The sequence below is a fragment of the Callithrix jacchus genome, chromosome 9 (assembly GCF_049354715.1).
Source record: "Callithrix jacchus isolate 240 chromosome 9, calJac240_pri, whole genome shotgun sequence".
In the NCBI taxonomy this organism is placed as follows: Eukaryota; Metazoa; Chordata; class Mammalia; order Primates; family Cebidae; genus Callithrix; species Callithrix jacchus.
Window position 1 is genome coordinate 112735596 of NC_133510.1, and position 16925 is coordinate 112752520.

Sequence of the window (16925 nt, forward strand, 5' to 3'; positions counted from 1 at the left end):
TTGTCCCAGACACCGGGGCCCCACCCTGCGGAGGACCTTCAATGAGGCTCTTCTGGAATTCTCTCTGGGCCAGTAACCTGAGGCCAGGTAAGGAGGAAGCTCTTCTCAGATGACCGTTGCCATGGGCACAGCCACTCTCAGCCATCCAGCCACTGGCCGTGATTCCATTCCTCTGGGCAGCCGGGTGTGGTGGCCTTTGGGTGGGGCCAGTCACAGCTGGCCACGGCACTTCAAAAGTAGCTTCCATCTGAAGGCAATGGCATGGGCAGTGATGGGGGTGTCGAGGCCTTGGTCCCAGGGAAGGCAGGCTGATTCAGGGCTTCCCAGCTGGGGTCCCTGGGTGGGTAAGTGGCAGTCCATGGAGGTCCCAGAACAGGGGGTGAGCAAATTGTGAGGGGGTGAACAAGCACCTTCCAGAGAGAGGCTCATGACTTTCAGAGGCCTGGGACACCCTCCCTACCCCATGCCCCCAACAAGGTAAAGCACCCTATGTGTGAGGAATTCTCACTTTATACCCAGCCAGGAAGGAGCAGAGGTTGGATTGGGGCAGAGGAGGGGACAGCCTCTCTTCTGAGTCCCCCAAAGGGACCCCTAGAGGTAGATCCTGGCTAAGAGCTTGAAATCTGTAAACTGGCTACTCGGGAGGCTGAGGCAGAAGAATCGCTGGAACTCAGGAGGCGGAGGTTGCAGTGAGTCAAGATCGTGCCACTGCACCTAGAATATCTTCTAAGTGTCAGGTATTTTACTCACCTTATTTCATGTAATCCTGCAAGTTAGAGAGACATGTTTCTGTCCCATTTCACCGATGCAGAAATTGAGGCTCAGAGAGGGGAACTGACTTGTCCTGGGCACACAACTACAAAGATTCAGAACCTGGACTTGAACCCAAGAATTGTTAGGTGGTGATGGTGCTGGTGGCAGTAGTAGCCGTGAAAATAACAGGACCCACCTAATGACCTCCACACTGGGGCCAGTGTGAAATCAGGGCCTGGAGGAGCACCTGCTAGAGGAGCCGCAAACTTTCCCAACCGTGTTCAAGTGAGGCTTCTCATTAGCCCTCAGGAAACAGCCAGAGCAAAGTAGGAGGACAAGTTCTCCTTTCCCTCCTGCCCTCCCTCCGCCCCACCCACTTTGGGAGCGGGCGGGAGCCTACTGGGGTGTGGGGAAGCGCAGGGCCTGGCGGGGCCTCCCAGCTCTGCTTCCGCGGTGCAATGGGGACAGCGCCATCTACCGGGCCCGTGGGAGTTGCAGGCGCTTAGTGCGCAGGCGCAGGACGGTGGGCCCGGCGTGAACCCTGGAACCCCATCCACCGACCAGCAGAACCGAAGGGTGGTGTCCCCATATAACCTCCTGCAAACGACGGTAACTGGGTCAACGTTGAAAGATTACGCAGATAAGCGCCTGCCTGGGCAGCTTCATTGACTCGGTGAGCGGGTAACTAACTTGGTATTCCAATTGTATGGATGAGAAAACTGAGGCTGGAAGGGGTGAAATGAGCTGTCCAAGTCTACCTCCCTAATAAACAGCAGACCCAGGACTCCAGCACTAAATCTCATCACCGTACACCCCCATCACGTAAACATATTCTTGCAGTTTTATTGAACACCTACTATGGCAGCTTACTATGCTCCAAACATTGTTCTTATTACCTTATAAATGGTAACATGTAATTGAAGACTCCCAACAAGCACTGTGTGTTACAGACAAGGAAACTGAAGCTCTGAAAGGGGAAGTTGTAACTGAGTCAAAACGCCTTCTGATCCCTGCATGACAACCACTAAGTCGAGAGGCAAGGAGTTGGGGCAAGGAAAGTGACTTTATTTCCGAGGACCAGCAAACCCAGATGGCCTAAATGTTCTGAAGAGCCCTCTTAGAATTATGTGGGTTTGGCCATGTCTTTTATGTTAGGTAAGAGGGGAAAGAAAGATGCCAACTGCAGACATCTGGGTGCCGGCAAGGGTCAGGAGGAGGTTTGTGAACCTTCTTTGTCCTTGGGTAATGGTCTCTCATGTAACACTAGCCAAATCTCCTTGTTCTTATAAATCTTTAACAAAATATAATTGTCTACATACTTCCTCTTTAATCCCAAAGTTAGTTTTGAAAACTATGTGATTGCTATTTCTGCATTTTATCTCAGCTTTAAAATTATCCTAGCCCTCGTACAGGAATGGATAAAGGCCCCTTAAACCAGTGTGGACAACATGGTCAATACAAAAAAAATTTTTTAAGATCAGCCGGGGCTGGATGCTATGGCTCACGCCTGTAATTCCAGCACTTTGGGAGGCCAAGGTGGGCAGATCACCTGAGGTCAGGAGTTCGAGACCAGCCCAGCCAACATGGCGAAACCCCATCTTTACTAAAAATACAAAAATTTGCTGGGTGTGGTGGTGGGCACCTATAATCCCAGCTACTTGGGAGGCTAAGGCAGAGTCATTTGAACCCAGGAGGTGGAGGCTGCAGTGAGCTGAGATTGCACCACTGCACTCCAGCCTGGGCCACAGAGGAAGACTCCATTTTTTTAAAAAAATTAGCCAGGCGTGGTGGTGCATGCCTGTAGTACCAGCTACTAGGGAGGCTGAGGCAGAAGGATCCCTTGAGCCCAGGAGTTTGAGATTGCAGTGAGCTATAATTGCACAGCTGCATTCCATCCTGGGTGACAAAGCAAGACCCTGTCTTTAAAAAGAAAAAAGTTCTGGCCATGCTTGGAGGTTCATGCCTATACTCCCAGCACTTTGGGAGGTTGAGGGGGGCAGTTAATGGGGTCAGGAAATCAAGACCATCCTGGCCAACATGGTGAAACCCTGTCTCTACTAAAAATAAAAAAATCAGCTTGGCGTGGGGGCACCTGCCTGTAATCTCAGCTACTTGGGAGGCTGAGGCAGTAGAATCACTTGAACCAGAGAGTTGGAGGTGGCACTGAGTCAATATCGTGCCAGCCTGGAAACAGAGTGAGGAGACTCCTCAAAAAAAAAAAGTTCTGCTGCTGCTTAATTGTTAAAGAGTGAATTTCAACGGTGAGTTTTAATTGAATGAATCAACAAGTGAATGTCAACCCTCTTCAAACATTTGTGCTAATTTGAGTTTCTGTACAGTATGGGATTAACCTGGGTCAGATAAGGCAGCCCCCCATCAGCGGGACACATCCTGGCAGGAGGCGTGCTGAAGCTGGGCTCCCTGTCAGCTGGCACACAAATGAACACGACTGAGGGGAGATTTTAAGATAGACAGGAAACTCTTGTGGCCCCACATCTGGCTGGGTTACCCTGGGCAAGTCTCTTTGGCGCCCTCAGGGGTTCAATTTCCTTTTCTGATAAACAGGGCTACTGAGGTCCACGTCCCAATGGTTGTGAAATGATCTGTATAGAACATTTTTGCAGGGCCTGCTTGTTATATAGTGATCAATGTGTGTTCTTTCCTCCCTGCTCCAGGCGGAACTCAGTCCCACTTTGACAAGGATGAAATGAGAAGGGCATAGATGCCCAGCTAGCTTTTGGCTCTGGAGTCAAAAACCCAAAATGCTCGCAAGGGTCCCCACAGGTATCAAAAAAGGGGGCTGGTGTGGAAAAATCCCTGCCTTCTACAAAAAAAATCGCCCTCCCTGTTCTCACCATATTATGTTACAGACATGAAGAAAAGATCATTTAAAGGCCAGGAACGGCAGCTCATGCCTGTAATCCCCGCACTTTGGGAGGCCAAGGTGGACGGATCGCTTGCAGTCAGGAGTTTGAGACCAGCCCGGCTAACATGGTGAAACGCTGTCTCTACTAAAAATACAAAAATATTAGCTGGGCATGGTGGCGTGCGCCTATAATTCCAGCTACTCAGAGGTTAAGGCAGGAGAATTGCTGGAACTTGAGAAGCAGAGGTTGCAGTGAGCCAAGATCATGCCACTGCACTCCAGGCTGGGAGGCAAGACTGTCTCCAAAAACAACCATAACAATAAAAATTAGCTGGATGTGGTGATGTGTGCCTATAATCCCAGCTACTTGGGAGGCTGAGGCAAGAGAATCACTTTAACCCAGGAGGTGGAGGCTGCAGGGAGCCAAAACTACACCATTGCACTCCAGCCTGGGCGACAGAGCTAGACTCTGTTTCAAAAAAAAAAAAAAAATCCACTTTAAAAAGGAGAGACAGAATTCTGTATTTCTAGGAAATCCAAAGGGGAAAAAACCTAAAAAGGAATTAGAGCTTAGAATGAACAGTAGCATCCCTAATCTGAGGACTATTAGAAAATATAATACAATCAGACACAAAAAACCTTATTTCAGGCTTCCATCTCTTGACAGCATCAGAGGGAGCTTTCCAAACTGGATATCTGCATATACCTGGGTGTATTCGATTGTACACAAGAGCCTTGAAGGTGTACCGTAATTTTCAGGGTCCAGTCAAATCCCTTAATAGTGCAATGTGACACACACATACACAGCCTGTTCCGGGTCAAGCCACCAGGTCTTTGCCTATGCCTTGAAATTGTCTTCTGCCCCTCCTCTTCTACTAGGCTCCTCCACCCCCAAACTTCCACAGAGTCTCAGTACATGCCCCAGATCCCTAAGATACAGCCCAGGCTGCTGCCCCTCCTCTGAGGCTCCAGGTTCCCTCTGGAAACTGACCACTCTATTTCATCATTATTGAATTATGGGTCCATCTTGCCCAGTAGATTATAAGCTTGACAGGAGCAGGAACAAAATAAAATAAATATTTCCCTCTACATTTAACCCTAGAATCAGAAAAAAACAACAGTTCATGAAAAAGTGCAAACTAGTGGAGGGGTGAGGAGGCAACAGGGATGCGTGGAGGCTCAGGCAAAATGTAGAATTGATTCCTCCTTCCTTTGCCCTGCCCAGCCAAGGGGGCAGTCATCTCTCAACTCCTGTAGGCAGCCTGGTTTTTCAAAAGCTAGAAACCCAAGATTCATGGTTTTTTTGTTTTTTTTTTTGAGTTACATGGGTATCCATGTGCCATGGTGGTTTGCTGCACCTGTCAACCTGTCATCTAGGTTTTAAGCCCTGCATGCATTAGGTATTTGTCCTAATGCTCTCCCTCCCTAGCCCCCACCCCCGATAGGCCCCCGTGTGTGCTGTTCCCCTCCCCGTGTCTAAGTGTTCTCATTGTTCGACTCTGACTTATGAGTGAGAACATGTGATGTTTGGGTTTCTGTTCCTGTTCTTTCATTCTCATTCTTTTTTATGGCTACAGAAACCCAAGATATTTTATATATATATATTTTGAGACAGAGTCTCACTCTATCAGCCAGGCTGGTGGAGTGCAGTGGTGCGATCTCAGCTCACTGCAATCTCCCTCTCCCAGGTTCAAGCAATTCTCCTGCCTCAGCCTCCCAAGTAGCTGGGATTACAGGCACCCACCAACACACCTGGGTAGTTTTTGTATTTTTAGTAGAGACAGGGTTTCACCATGTTGGCTAGGCTGGTCTTGAACTCCTGACTTCAAGTGATCCACCTGCCTTGGCCTCCCAAAGTTCTGGGAGAACAGGTGTGAGCCACCTTGCCCTGCTGAAACCCAAGATTCTTATGTGAAATTCCCATGTCTCAATGCAGCAACCAATTCTATTTTTTAAAACCATGGAGGCCAGGCCTGGTGCAGTGGTTCATGCCTATAATCCCGACCCTTTGGGAGGCTGAGGCAGGAGGACTGCTTGGGGCTAGGAGATTGAGACCAGCCTGGGCAACATAGCAAGACCCCAATCTCTACAAAAACATTTTAAAATAAATAAATAAATACAAATTTAAAACCATGGAGGCCAGAAAACAGGTTCTTGGTTTTTTTGGTTTTTTTTTAAACAGAGTCTTGCTCTGTTGCCCAGGCTGGAGTAGTGTCTCAATCTCAGCTTACTGCAAACTCTGCCTCCCAGGTTCAAGCAATTCTCTTGCCTCAGCCTCCAGAGTAGCTGGGATTACAGGTGCCGACTATTGTGCCCAGCTAATTTTTTTTTTTGTATTTTTAATAGGGTTTCACCATGTTGGCCAGGTTGGTCTTGAACTCCTGACCTCAAGTGATACAACCGCCTTGACCTCCCAAAGTACTGGGATTACTGGCAGGAGCCACCGGGCCCGGACTCTTGGTAGGATCTGTAAAGGTCCCCAGTTGTAATTTCTAAAGCAGAAAAGAAAAAAAAAAAAAAAAAAATCAAGAACCAATACAGTACATAGATGTGATTCCAAAATAGATTTATTTATTAAGGATTATTTAGTTTCTACATAAAAATCACCAATTGTTCCTCATTGGGTTTTTTTTTAAAACACACATCAATTCTTTTGGGGTTGCTTTGTTTGCCCCAGCACTTTAAAAAATACAGCTCTTTTTAGCGCCAGGAAGAACAGTTAAGGTTAAGGCAGTGAGGCGTTTTCTTGGGTCTTAGCAGCTGAAGGGTTCATCTCTCCCCGTCAAGAGAGTACATACAGTAGGTAGTTTCTTAGGTTGGAAAATGTGTCCCTGAAGGAAATAACTCTGCAGAAGAATGCAAACCTAGCAACCTATGGTCAATTGTTTGTGCCCTATAGCTTAGAAAGAAACGCCTCTTGGTCATCAAGGGCTTGCTGGTTGGTTTCACCTGTAAAAACAAACAAACAAAACCTGTCTAGCAAAAGACAGAAAGAGCAGGGTTTATAACGGTGCTGTGAGGCTGGGCTGTGCAAACCACATGAGAATACACATCAGTTTGCTTTTTTTTAAAAAAAAACCCACATAGGGACCCTGCATAATTTCAAATCAAACTCTTCATAGTCCTTAAAATAACCAAAATAGCAATACAGCGAGAGCCTCATATAAGGTCACGTGCTTTTTTTTTTTTTTTGAGACGGAGTTTCACTCCTGTTGCCCAGGCTGGAGTGCAGTGGCGAGATCTTGGCTACAACAATGTCCGCCTCCCAGATTCAAGCAATTCTCCTGCCTCAGCCTCCCAAGAAGCTGGGATTACAGGTGTGTGCCACCATACCTGGCTAATTTTGTATTTTTAGTAAAGACAGGTTTCACCATGTTGGTCAGGCTAGTCTCGAACTCTGACCTCAAGTGATCCACCCGCCTTTTTTTTTTTTTTTTTTTGAGGAGCTTCGCTCTTGTTGCCCAGGCTGGAGTGCAATGGTGCAACTTCGGTTCACTGCAACCTCTGCCTCCCGGGTTCAAGCAATTCTCCTGCCTCAGCCTCCCAAGTAGCAGGAACCACAGGCATGCACCACCACGCCCGGCTAATTTTTTGTATTTTTAGTAGAGACAGGGTTTTACCATGTTAGTCAGGCTGGTCTCAAACTCCATACCTCAGGTGATCCGCCCGCCTCTGCCTCCCAAAGTGCTGGGATTACAGGCTGGAGCCACCACACCCGGCCATCATGTGCTTATTTTTAAAGTGAGGTGGGTCACATCACTCCCCTAGAGTTGTGTTCCTCATTGGCGACAAAACTAAACCAAAAAACCCTAGGACTTGATTCATTAGAAGCGTTAATCGATTTTCACCACGCTGAACTGAAGGCATAAGTCAGTCTGTGCTGTCGTGAAATTCCAAGGAGATTTGGAAGTAAGATCGTTATTTACGGGTCCTTTAGAATAGACCAAAACAAAAAAAGACTTTTAAAAAATGAGGGCTGCCCCTGCAGACTCTGGCAGGACGCTGGGCTGCTCTGGGGGACACAGGCCAGGGGCAGCCGCCGACTTGATTCACAGTGATTCTGGTTTGCCTGTTTCTCCGTGTGGCCTCAAGGCAGGGGTGTGCCCAGCGGTGGGCATGACTACACCTTGTAGTTAAGCTCCGCATTCATCTGGGTGTACATCTCATAGATGACATCGATGGTGGCCGTGTAGTTGACTAGGAAGAGGCGGATCTTCTCCAGACACTCCTCCTCTGTCACATTCTGCCCCTTGGAGAGTGCTTTCAGGAAGTCGGACTTATAGGGGGCTGCATACAGCGCTGCCTTGAGACGGTCAAGAAGGGAGGTAGGTACAGTGTTAGCAGGGGCGGAGAAGCCAGGCTAGCAGACAGGGTTCCGGGAGAGTCTCCCTGGGTCTGTGCTGGACAGGGGGCTGTGCTATTCGAGGTGTTGGAAGGGAAAGGAAAAGGGAGGTGTATTTTGAAAGACAGCAGGAAGGACATCAGCTTTGGAGACAGACAGACCTGGGTGCAAATGCCAGTTTGGGCCACCAACTAGCTGTGAGCCTTGAGCAAGTCAAGGCTCTCTGAGCTTCAGTTTCCTCATCTGCAAAATGGGGATAATGGCTCCCACCTAATCGGGTTTTTGTTTTGTTTGTTTTGTTTTCTGAAATGGAGTTTCACTCTTGTTGCCCAGGCTGGAGTGCAATGGTGCGATCTCAGCCTCCCAGGTTCAAGCGATTCTGCCTCAGCCTCCCGAGTAGCTGGGATTACAGGCACCACCACACCCAGCTAAGTTTTTTGTATTTTTATTAGTTGAGGCGGGATTTCTCCATGTTGGTCAGGCTGGTCTCAAACTCCCGACCTCAGGTGATCCACCCACCTCAGCCTCCCAAAGTGCTGGGATTACAGGCATGAGCCACTGCACCCAGTCATTCAGTTTGCTTTTATAAGGATTAAGGGGGTTGTACAAAGTGCTCGGCATAGCACCAGGCATACGGTAGGCGCTCAGCACAACACCAGACACACAGTAGGTGTTCAGCACGGTTGAGTCTTCTCCCTCTGGGTTCCCTGCTCTGGAAAAAGTGAACTACTCCTTTGGAAAACCCACTTTCTTTTCTTTCTTTTTTAATGTCCTTTTCATATGCAAAATACATTCAGAAAAAAACACTTTCTGAGCTGGGGAGAAGACTGCTAATCTGTGCTGTGGTCTCTTTTTTGTCCTTGGGGGGGCGATACTTCTCTAAATTTCACAGTTGCTGTGATACTTGAAAAGTGCGGAGAATTAGAAATTCACAGAATTTCAGAGCCAGAAGAAAAAAGATGCAACTGGATAAAAAGCGTAGGCTAGCCAGGCACGGCGCCTCATCATGCTTGTAATCCCAGCACTTTGGGAGGCTGAGGTGGTGGATCACAAGGTCAGGAGTTAAAAACCAGCCTGGCCAATATGATGAAACCCGTCTCTACTAAAAATATAAACATTAGCTGGGCATAGTGGCACACACCTGCAGTCCCAGCTACTCCGGAGGCTGAGGCAGGAGAATTGCTTGAATCTGGGAGGCAGAGGTTGCAGTGAGCCGAGATCACACCACTGCACTCCAGCCCAGGTGACAGAGTGAGACTTTGTCTCACCAAAAAAAAAAAAAAAATGCTTAGGCTATGAGTTTGATAGGCTGAGAAAAATAGTCTTTTTTTTTTTTTTTTTTTTTTTTTTTTTGAGACAAAGTCTCGCTCTCTCACCCAGGCAGGAGTGCAGTGGCCCGATCTCACCTCACTGTAACCTCCATCTCCCAGGTTCAAGCGATTCTCCTTCCTCAGCCTCCCAAGTAGCTGGGACTACAGAAGCCCGCCACCATGCCTGACTAATTTTTTGTATTTTTAATAGAGACAGGGTTTCACCATGTTGGCCAGGCTGGTCTTCAACTACTGACCTCAGGTGATCCTCCTGCCTTAGCCTTCGAAAGTGTTGGGATTACAGGTGTGGGCCACCGTGCTCGACCAAATACTAACTATTCCTTCATAATAAAAGTAGTAATAGCTGGGCTGGTAGCTCATGTCTGTAATCCTAGCACTTTGGGAGGCTGAGATAAGAGAATTGCTTTAAGCTCAGGAGTTCAAGACCAGGCAGGACAATATGGTGAAAGCTCATCTCTACAAAAATTAGCTAGGCATTGGTGGCTCGCACCGGTAGTCCCAGCTACTTAGGAGACTGAGGCTGGAGAATCGCTTGAGCCTGGGAAGTGGAGGTTGCAGTGAGCTAAGACTGTACCATTGCACTCTAGCCTAGGCAACAGAGTGAGACCCTGTCTCAAAATAATAATAGCTTTGATGTCTGAGTGTAAACCATGAGAACCATGTGTCAAGCACTTTATACTGATGAATTCATTTAATTGTCACAATGACTCTTTGAGTAGGGCTTATTTTATATCCATTTGAAAGATGAGGATACTGAGGCTCAGGGAGGTAGGATCACAGCCCCTCATTTTTGTGTTGTGTGACCTGATCTGAGCATCACTGTCCTGATCTGGGAAATGGAGGTGAGAACAGTGCCCACCTTGTGGTGCATTTGTGAAGATTACAAATCATGGGCAGCTGCCCTTGGCCGGGTACAAAGGACACATTGTTATTATTGGGGTGGTTTGAGAATTTGTAGGGGCAATGCACTGTGGAGCTCTCAAGGGGCCATGGGAATGAGCCTGTTTCCAGTTCTGCCAGGGTGGATGGCCCAGGGACTGCCATGAATCTCAGCCTGTGACCAGCTCTTCCTCTCTGGAACCATACTGGCTTCTGCCCCAGGCTGCCTGCAGCCGGTACCCCATAGGAACACTGAACAGGGCCCATCAGCCCTCATTCTCATGGCCGCCAGGGTGGGCAGGCAGAGGGAACTGCAGCAGAAAGAGTGGCTAGAACAGGCTGGGCAGGGACACACAGGTGAGATGAGGGCCACAAGCAGCAGGTGATGGGCATGGCACAGGGCAGCCAGAGGGCCTTCGGATGTCTCCTGAGCAGGGCCCTCAGCTAACCAGGCAGGTGCTGCAGCCTCACTTCTAGGAGCCGGGGCCAATGTCACCCAACACAAGCCACCAAGAACCCAAAGGGCCTTTCAGCAGATGCTCCCAGAAGGATGGGGCCCTTCTTTCCCCACGTGCCCCAGGTGGGGATCTAGCCTGAATTTGGGGGCTGTCATGCTGGGTCACCATCAACCTGGGGTCCTCCAGGGCCTTCCCCATGGCTTCTCTTGTTGCCCCCTCATCGGGCCTCACAGGCCAAGGCCCCAAAAAGAAACACCATGGAGTATCTACAGTGACACCTGCTGTGGCTGTGAATGGGGCGGGCCAAGGGCACAGGAGGGGAACCTCTCAGTATACCAGCCTCACCCAAATAAACGGGGAAGCCCTTCCTGAGCCCAAAGGGGCAAATGCAGCCTCACAGGCCAGGAGGCCTTGGCCAAGCAGCGGCAGAGCAGGGAGCAGAACCTGTGTGGTCCTTTGGGGCTGGTGGGCGCGGCTCACCTGGAAGATCTTCTGCACGATCCAGCCGTGGTACTTCTTGAGGGCCATCTCATAGGCCTTGGTGGCGTTGACACGGATGAGGTTGGGGTGGTTCTCGTCCCGCTCCCCGTCGCAGATGCTCTGAAGGAAGACCTGGATGAAACGGAGGCCCCTATGGCCCAGGGAGGAGGTTCGTTAGGACCTGCACAGTTCTGCTATGAAGACCCTGATGGACTCTGAATTAGGCACCAACTATGAGCCAGGAACATGTACACCCCAGTGGGAGTGATTATTCCCTAATCATCTTCCCTTCTGCTTACAAGTAACGTGACCGCTTGGCTCCATTCACTATCTCCCAAGCACCTTCTCTCCTCCAGGCCTGGTGTTGGCCTGTGACAACAGTCCCACTGGCTGGAAGATCCATGAGGGATGGGTCTGGGGCTGCTTTGTCCATTTCTGTGTCCATGTGACCCCCACAGTCTGGCACAGGGTAGGCAGCCATCAGTGCTTAAGGAATGAAGCCACAGCATTGGCCCTCAAAGGGCTCACGGACCACAGACTGTGGACACACTGGGCACACTGCCGAGACTGGCCCCATGTGCCCTGGGCTCCCCACCTCCACTTACAGCCCTCAGCATCTTTCTAAATCTGCTTCGTTGCCACTGTGCCTGACACATCCCCGGGCATCCTCCAATGGCCACCTGAGCCTTTCCTCGAGGGGTAGGGTAATGTTTCATGAGCCAGGAGAAGTGGATGGGGCACAGCAAGGAGTCCACGTCAAACATCTCACCAGGGCCCGCCGCTTAGCACCCACAATCTCATCTCTTGCTTCCCTCAGGCCTGTGAGGCTGAGCTTGGTACGATCAGATCATTTCACAGAAGAAAGCATTGAGGGTACCATAGAAAGGCTCAGTCACAGGCCAGAATGTGAACCCATATCTCCAGGTGGTTAGTGAAAAAAGAAAAAAAAGAAAGAATGTGAACCTGCCTGCCTCACCCCCAAGGCAGGCTCTTTCCTTTGTTTCCCCTCACTCTCTCATTGGAGTCACCAGGTGAGCTGCTCTGCCCCCTCCCTGCAGTGGGGTAGGGATTGAGTCAGGGTGGGGTGCTCTAAGGGACAGAAGTGCTGGGCTTGAGGGCTGAAGAATCTGTAGCTGGTAGAGAACAGCATAGGTTCAAACCAGCCCATAGGATGTATTTGCGCAAATTAGATAGAGCTCCTCCTCAAGGCCAGGCATGATGGCTCACATCTGTAATCCCAACACTTTGGGAGCTAAGGTGGGTGGATCACTTGAGGCCAGAAGTTTGAGACCAGCCTGGCCAACAATGGTGAAGCCCTGTCTCTACTAAAAATACAAATATTAGGCTGGGAGCAGTGGCTCATGCCTGTAATCCCAGCACTTTGGGAGGCCAAGATGGGTGGATCATGAGGTCAAGAGATCGAGACCATCCTGGCCAAGATGGGGAAACCCCGTCTCTACTAAAAATAGAAAAGTTAGCCGGGCATTGTGATGCGTGCCTGTAGTCCCAGCTACTCAGGAGACTGAGGCAGAAGAATCACTTGAACCCAGGAAGCAGAGGTGGCAGTGAGATGATATTGTGCCATTGCACTCCAGCCTGGTGATAAAGTGAGACTCTGTCTCAAAAAAAAAAAAAAAAAAAAAAAAATACAAAAATTAAACAGGCATGGTGGTGCACACCTGTAATCTAAGCTACTCAGGAGGCTGAAGCACAAAAATTGCTTGAATCTGAGAGGTGGAGGCTGCAGTGAGCTGAGATTGCACTACTACACTCCAGCCTGGGCAACAGAGTGAGATTCTTTCTATAAATAAAAATAAAAGAATTCCTTCTCAAGATGGTGTAATTTTACCAACAAACTGTCATGACATACCCACTTTGTACACTTGACCAGCCCTAAACAGGATACCTCTGTGCAGTATGCAACTTGCACAATTGTGCTAGATGACATGGGCAGGTGATTTGGCCTCAAGAAGTGCCAGCGGCCTCCTCTGTGAGATGCGAATAGCTACCACACCTAACTCACAGCATATGAAACCCAACCAGGCGTATAAAGAGCTTAGCACAGTGCCCAGATAGGTGTATGCGCTCACTCATATGCTCTGATGGGACTAGAACCAGGAAGCATCACTGTCAGCCAGACCCTGGCCCTCAGGAGGCCTTTTCCCAGCCATTAACTAGCATTACACTGGAAGGGCTGGGGAGTGACCTTCCCAGCCTGAATGGACACCAAGGAACAGTGATGAGTTTGCTTTCCCTCCTTTGCAGCCCAGAACCCGGGCCTTGCCACCTGAGCCCGTCACCTTTTCAGCCACATCAGCGCCAGTGTGGCCCCAACTTTGGGCCACTCTGCTCCATACATTTCTTTCTCCACCTCCAGGATGTTCTGCAGGGTCCGGAACTTGGCTGGGTTGGTGTCATACACCGCTTTGATTTTCTGAAATGGAGCACACAGGATTTCCCCTTGGGTAAGTTGCCCCCACAGACATCTGGCCCGCACACTGGGTGCAGAGCACCCCATCAGCATCTCCCACTCCTTCCTGCGCTCCAGGAGCAGCAGCGACAAAACTTATAACATTAACTACGACTGTTTGCATGAACCAGGATTTGCCAAGGGCTTTACAGGCACTGTCTTATATGATCCCAGTGGCAACCCAGATGTTGCTGTCATTATCCCATTTTACAGGCAGAAACACTGAGGCTCACAGAGGGGCACAGACTTGCCCAAGGTCACACAGTCGTACAGAGTCCTTGTTCTCCAGCTGTTACTGACACTGCCTCAGACACCAAGCATCTGAAGTTCTGCTTTGGTGGACAAGTGGAAATAGGATCCGAGGATTCAGACGTCCAGGAATGAAGGCCTCTGAGATGCAGCCGGGTAGGCCTGGGTCTGAATCCTAGCTCTGCCACTTGCTTGCTTGTGACCTTAAGTGAGTCCTTCAACCCCTCTGAGTCTCAGCTTCCTCATCTGTAAAAAGGGGATAACACAGGACCAGCCTCAAAGGGCTGCTGGGATGGAGAAATCAGACCATGCAGCATGTCCCAAGCCCTTGGCTGGGCCCCACGTGGATTCTCACAGGCAGGGAGGGAATCTATGGCTGGGGAGATGACATCAGGAACTACCAGGATTGGAGAAGGGGAGGGCCAGACGCATGCTGACTGTGGACTTAGGGGCTTACTTATTTGGTGGGGATAGATGAAAAACCAGCAGGTTCTTTCTCAGGGTCAACACTTTAATTAGACTTCGGTCCCAGTCAAGCTAGACTGTGGCGGAGGGCCAAGAACATTGAGCCCCAATTGGACAAGCTTGGGGCCCATCTTCCATGTCTCCCTCCCCTTCCTTGGGCTGGGAAGCTTGCAGTTGAGACCATGGTGCTGGGACCCCTGGTGGGCTTAGATTCCTGACGCAGGTCCTGGGCTGTGGCTGCCCGGCCAGGTACGTACCGTGATGTTGCCGCTTATGTCTGCCTTAATGGGAGTAAACACTGGGGACCCAAGGCAATCTGGGGACAAAATGAGAAGAGAGATTGAGATTTCCTTTAATCGCTTGAACCTGGAAGGCAGAGGTTGCAGTGAGCCAAGATCGCGCCACCTGTCACCCAGGCACTGCACTCCTGCCTGGGTGACAGACCAGGACTCCATCTCAAAGAAAGAAAGAGATTCCCAGCAAGAGTGATTTTTCAGGGCCATGGGGACATGGGGGGTGGGTCACGTGGTGTGTCCCAGGGAGAGCTGAGTTGTTCTGGGTGTTACTAAGGCAGTATGGGCTTGGGTGCAGTCCCCAGCTCAGTCTCTGAGCTTCCTGTTTCCCACCTGGCAAATGAGGCCACAGCACCAATCACAGAGGTGTGATGAGGATGGTTTGAAATAAATACTCCAATCTTAAGACGCATATTCGGTTCATCTCTGGAATCAGAATGGCATTCTGGGGGGGTGTTTTTCTTGAGACAGTATCTCACTCTGTCACTCAGGCTGGAGTGCAGTGGTATGATAGCTCACCACAACCTCAACTTTCTAGGTTTAAGCGATCCTCCCGCCTCAGCCTCTGGAGTAGCTGGGACTACAGGCAAGCACCACCATACCCAGCTAATGAAAAAAAATTTTTTGACCCGGCGCAGTGGCTCATGCCTGTAATCCTAGCACTTTGGGAGGCCGAGGCAGGCAGATCACTTGAAGTCAGGAGTTCAAGACCAGCTTGGTAACATGGTGAAATCCTGTCTCTACTAAATATACAAAAATTAGCTGGACATGGTAGTGCACGACTGTAGTCCCAGCTACTCAGGAAGCTGAGGTAGGAGAACTGCTTGAACCCAGGAAGCAGAGATTGCAGTGAGCGGAGATCATGCCATTGCACTGTAGCCTGGCAACACAGGGAGACTCTGTCTCAAATCTTGATCATCACAGAGCTTGATGATCAGGACCCTGTGTAGACCTAAACTGTCTTTGTTTTTAACAAAAGTTTTTTTTTTTTAAGTGCTTAACTCTTAAAATAGAAAAAAGCTCATAGAATAAGGATATAAAGAAAATTTGTCTCCTGTATGAGGTGTCTGTGATTGAATTAAAAAAATAAAGAAAATTTGTCTAGAGCTGTACAATGTGTTTTTTTTAATTGTATAAAACATTTAACTTATGGGTCTTTTGGGGGAATTAGATGCATCACCACTATATTAGAACTGAGCCATTAGTTTTGTAGCTTCATCAATATTAACTGGTTTATTTTCATGATGCTGCTGAAGAATCAGTTCTTTCTGCAGAGGTTCAGGAGAAAGGCCTTTTAAGAAGTGTGCAAATCTCTCTTGTACATTTATTAGATTAGTGCAAAAGTGATTGCGGTTTTTGAATATAAAAGCTTCGTCTGCTCTGCTGACTTTTTCATCATTCATAGCGTTTGTCTTCTTAAGATTAGAGGTAACTGGTTTGGCTTTGTTTTTCGCCTTGAAGCGTTTTCGGCTGGCTGTGTGAAATACACTCGTGGACTTCTGCCCTCTTAATTTGTTCAGCCATTGTCTTCAGTAGTAGCGTGCAGCTTAAGTTTGCTCCAGGTGACGCCATCTGCGAGCACCTATGTGTGCTTTTAAAGACAGGGTCCTTTGGCAAGTAGCACTGAAGAAAGATAAATAAATCAAATAAAGACAGGGTCTTGTTCTGGCACTCAGGCTGGAGTACAGTGGCGAGATCACAGCTCACCGCAGGCTTGAGCGAGCCTCCCGCCTCAGCCTCCCGAAATGCTGGGATTTCAGGCACACACCATCACACCCAGTAGAATGTTCTTAAATGGAGGCGTTTTCCTTTCTTGGTGAGTCATAATATATCGGAGCATCGTATAAGTAACACCTTGGAGTTGATAAAATGTAGACCTAGAAACTGCCTGGCAGTTCCTGGAAGTGCTGGGATCTGCTAAAATGTGAGCAGCCTGCTGCCTGCCACTCCTCCTCTCCCTCTTTTGTCACTCCCATGGGAGGCTGTCACAGGACATTTCACTCCTTCCGTGAAGGAAGTATGCAGGTTCTTTACTGAGCAGGCTCGATGTAGACTTCACCTTCGAGCCTGAAGACAGACTGCTGGGCTTCTGACACACCTCATTGTTCTTGTTCCAGTCCAGAAAAGTGAGCTTGCTAAGCCTGCTACAGAGCCCAGGTGAAAAAGACCCCAGAGCAAGCTAGAGGCGAGTGCCAGCCCCATGGGAGTGAAATGCCAATGCCCAGGAGGCCAGATGGGGACCTCAGTGTGTGCGCCAGCCGACTACATGAGGCAAGAGGGCTAGGGGAGGAACTTCCTTCAGCCGAATTCCACCAAAGGAGACCCTGCACACCTGGCCA

At 49.2% G+C, this 16925-nt stretch overlaps 1 protein-coding gene, 1 long non-coding RNA gene and 1 other non-coding gene across 5 annotated transcripts in view; 1 reads left to right on the plus strand and 2 right to left on the minus strand.

Annotated features, from left to right (window-relative positions):
* The first annotated feature begins 1287 nt into the window (after nucleotides 1–1287).
* On the plus strand, nucleotides 1288–16847 carry LOC144577672 (uncharacterized). Its single transcript, XR_013522104.1, has 3 exons — nucleotides 1288–1426; nucleotides 13487–13574; nucleotides 16704–16847. It is a non-coding gene; the product is annotated as an uncharacterized LOC144577672 (long non-coding RNA).
* Nucleotides 6169–16925, minus strand: part of GLTP (glycolipid transfer protein) — a 30372-nt gene continuing 19615 nt past the window's right edge. The window contains exons 2-5 of one of the 3 annotated variants that reach the window (XM_017976367.4): nucleotides 14551–14609; nucleotides 13410–13543; nucleotides 11110–11260; nucleotides 6169–6568 (exon numbers count right to left, since the gene is read on the minus strand). In XM_017976367.4, the coding sequence (XP_017831856.1) occupies nucleotides 6431–6568; nucleotides 11110–11260; nucleotides 13410–13543; nucleotides 14551–14609 (482 nt within the window). In that variant the 3' untranslated portion in view covers nucleotides 6169–6430. Of the gene's footprint in view, nucleotides 7923–11109; nucleotides 11261–13409; nucleotides 13544–14550; nucleotides 14610–16925 lie in introns of all 3 variants that reach the window. The other 2 variants (XM_078337245.1, XM_002752984.7) reach the window with 2 other exon arrangements.
* LOC103795411 (ribosomal biogenesis factor) lies at nucleotides 15697–16689 on the minus strand. Its single transcript, XR_013522256.1, has 2 exons — nucleotides 16685–16689; nucleotides 15697–16113 (listed from the first exon to the last, which is right to left on the minus strand). It is a non-coding gene; the product is annotated as a ribosomal biogenesis factor (transcript).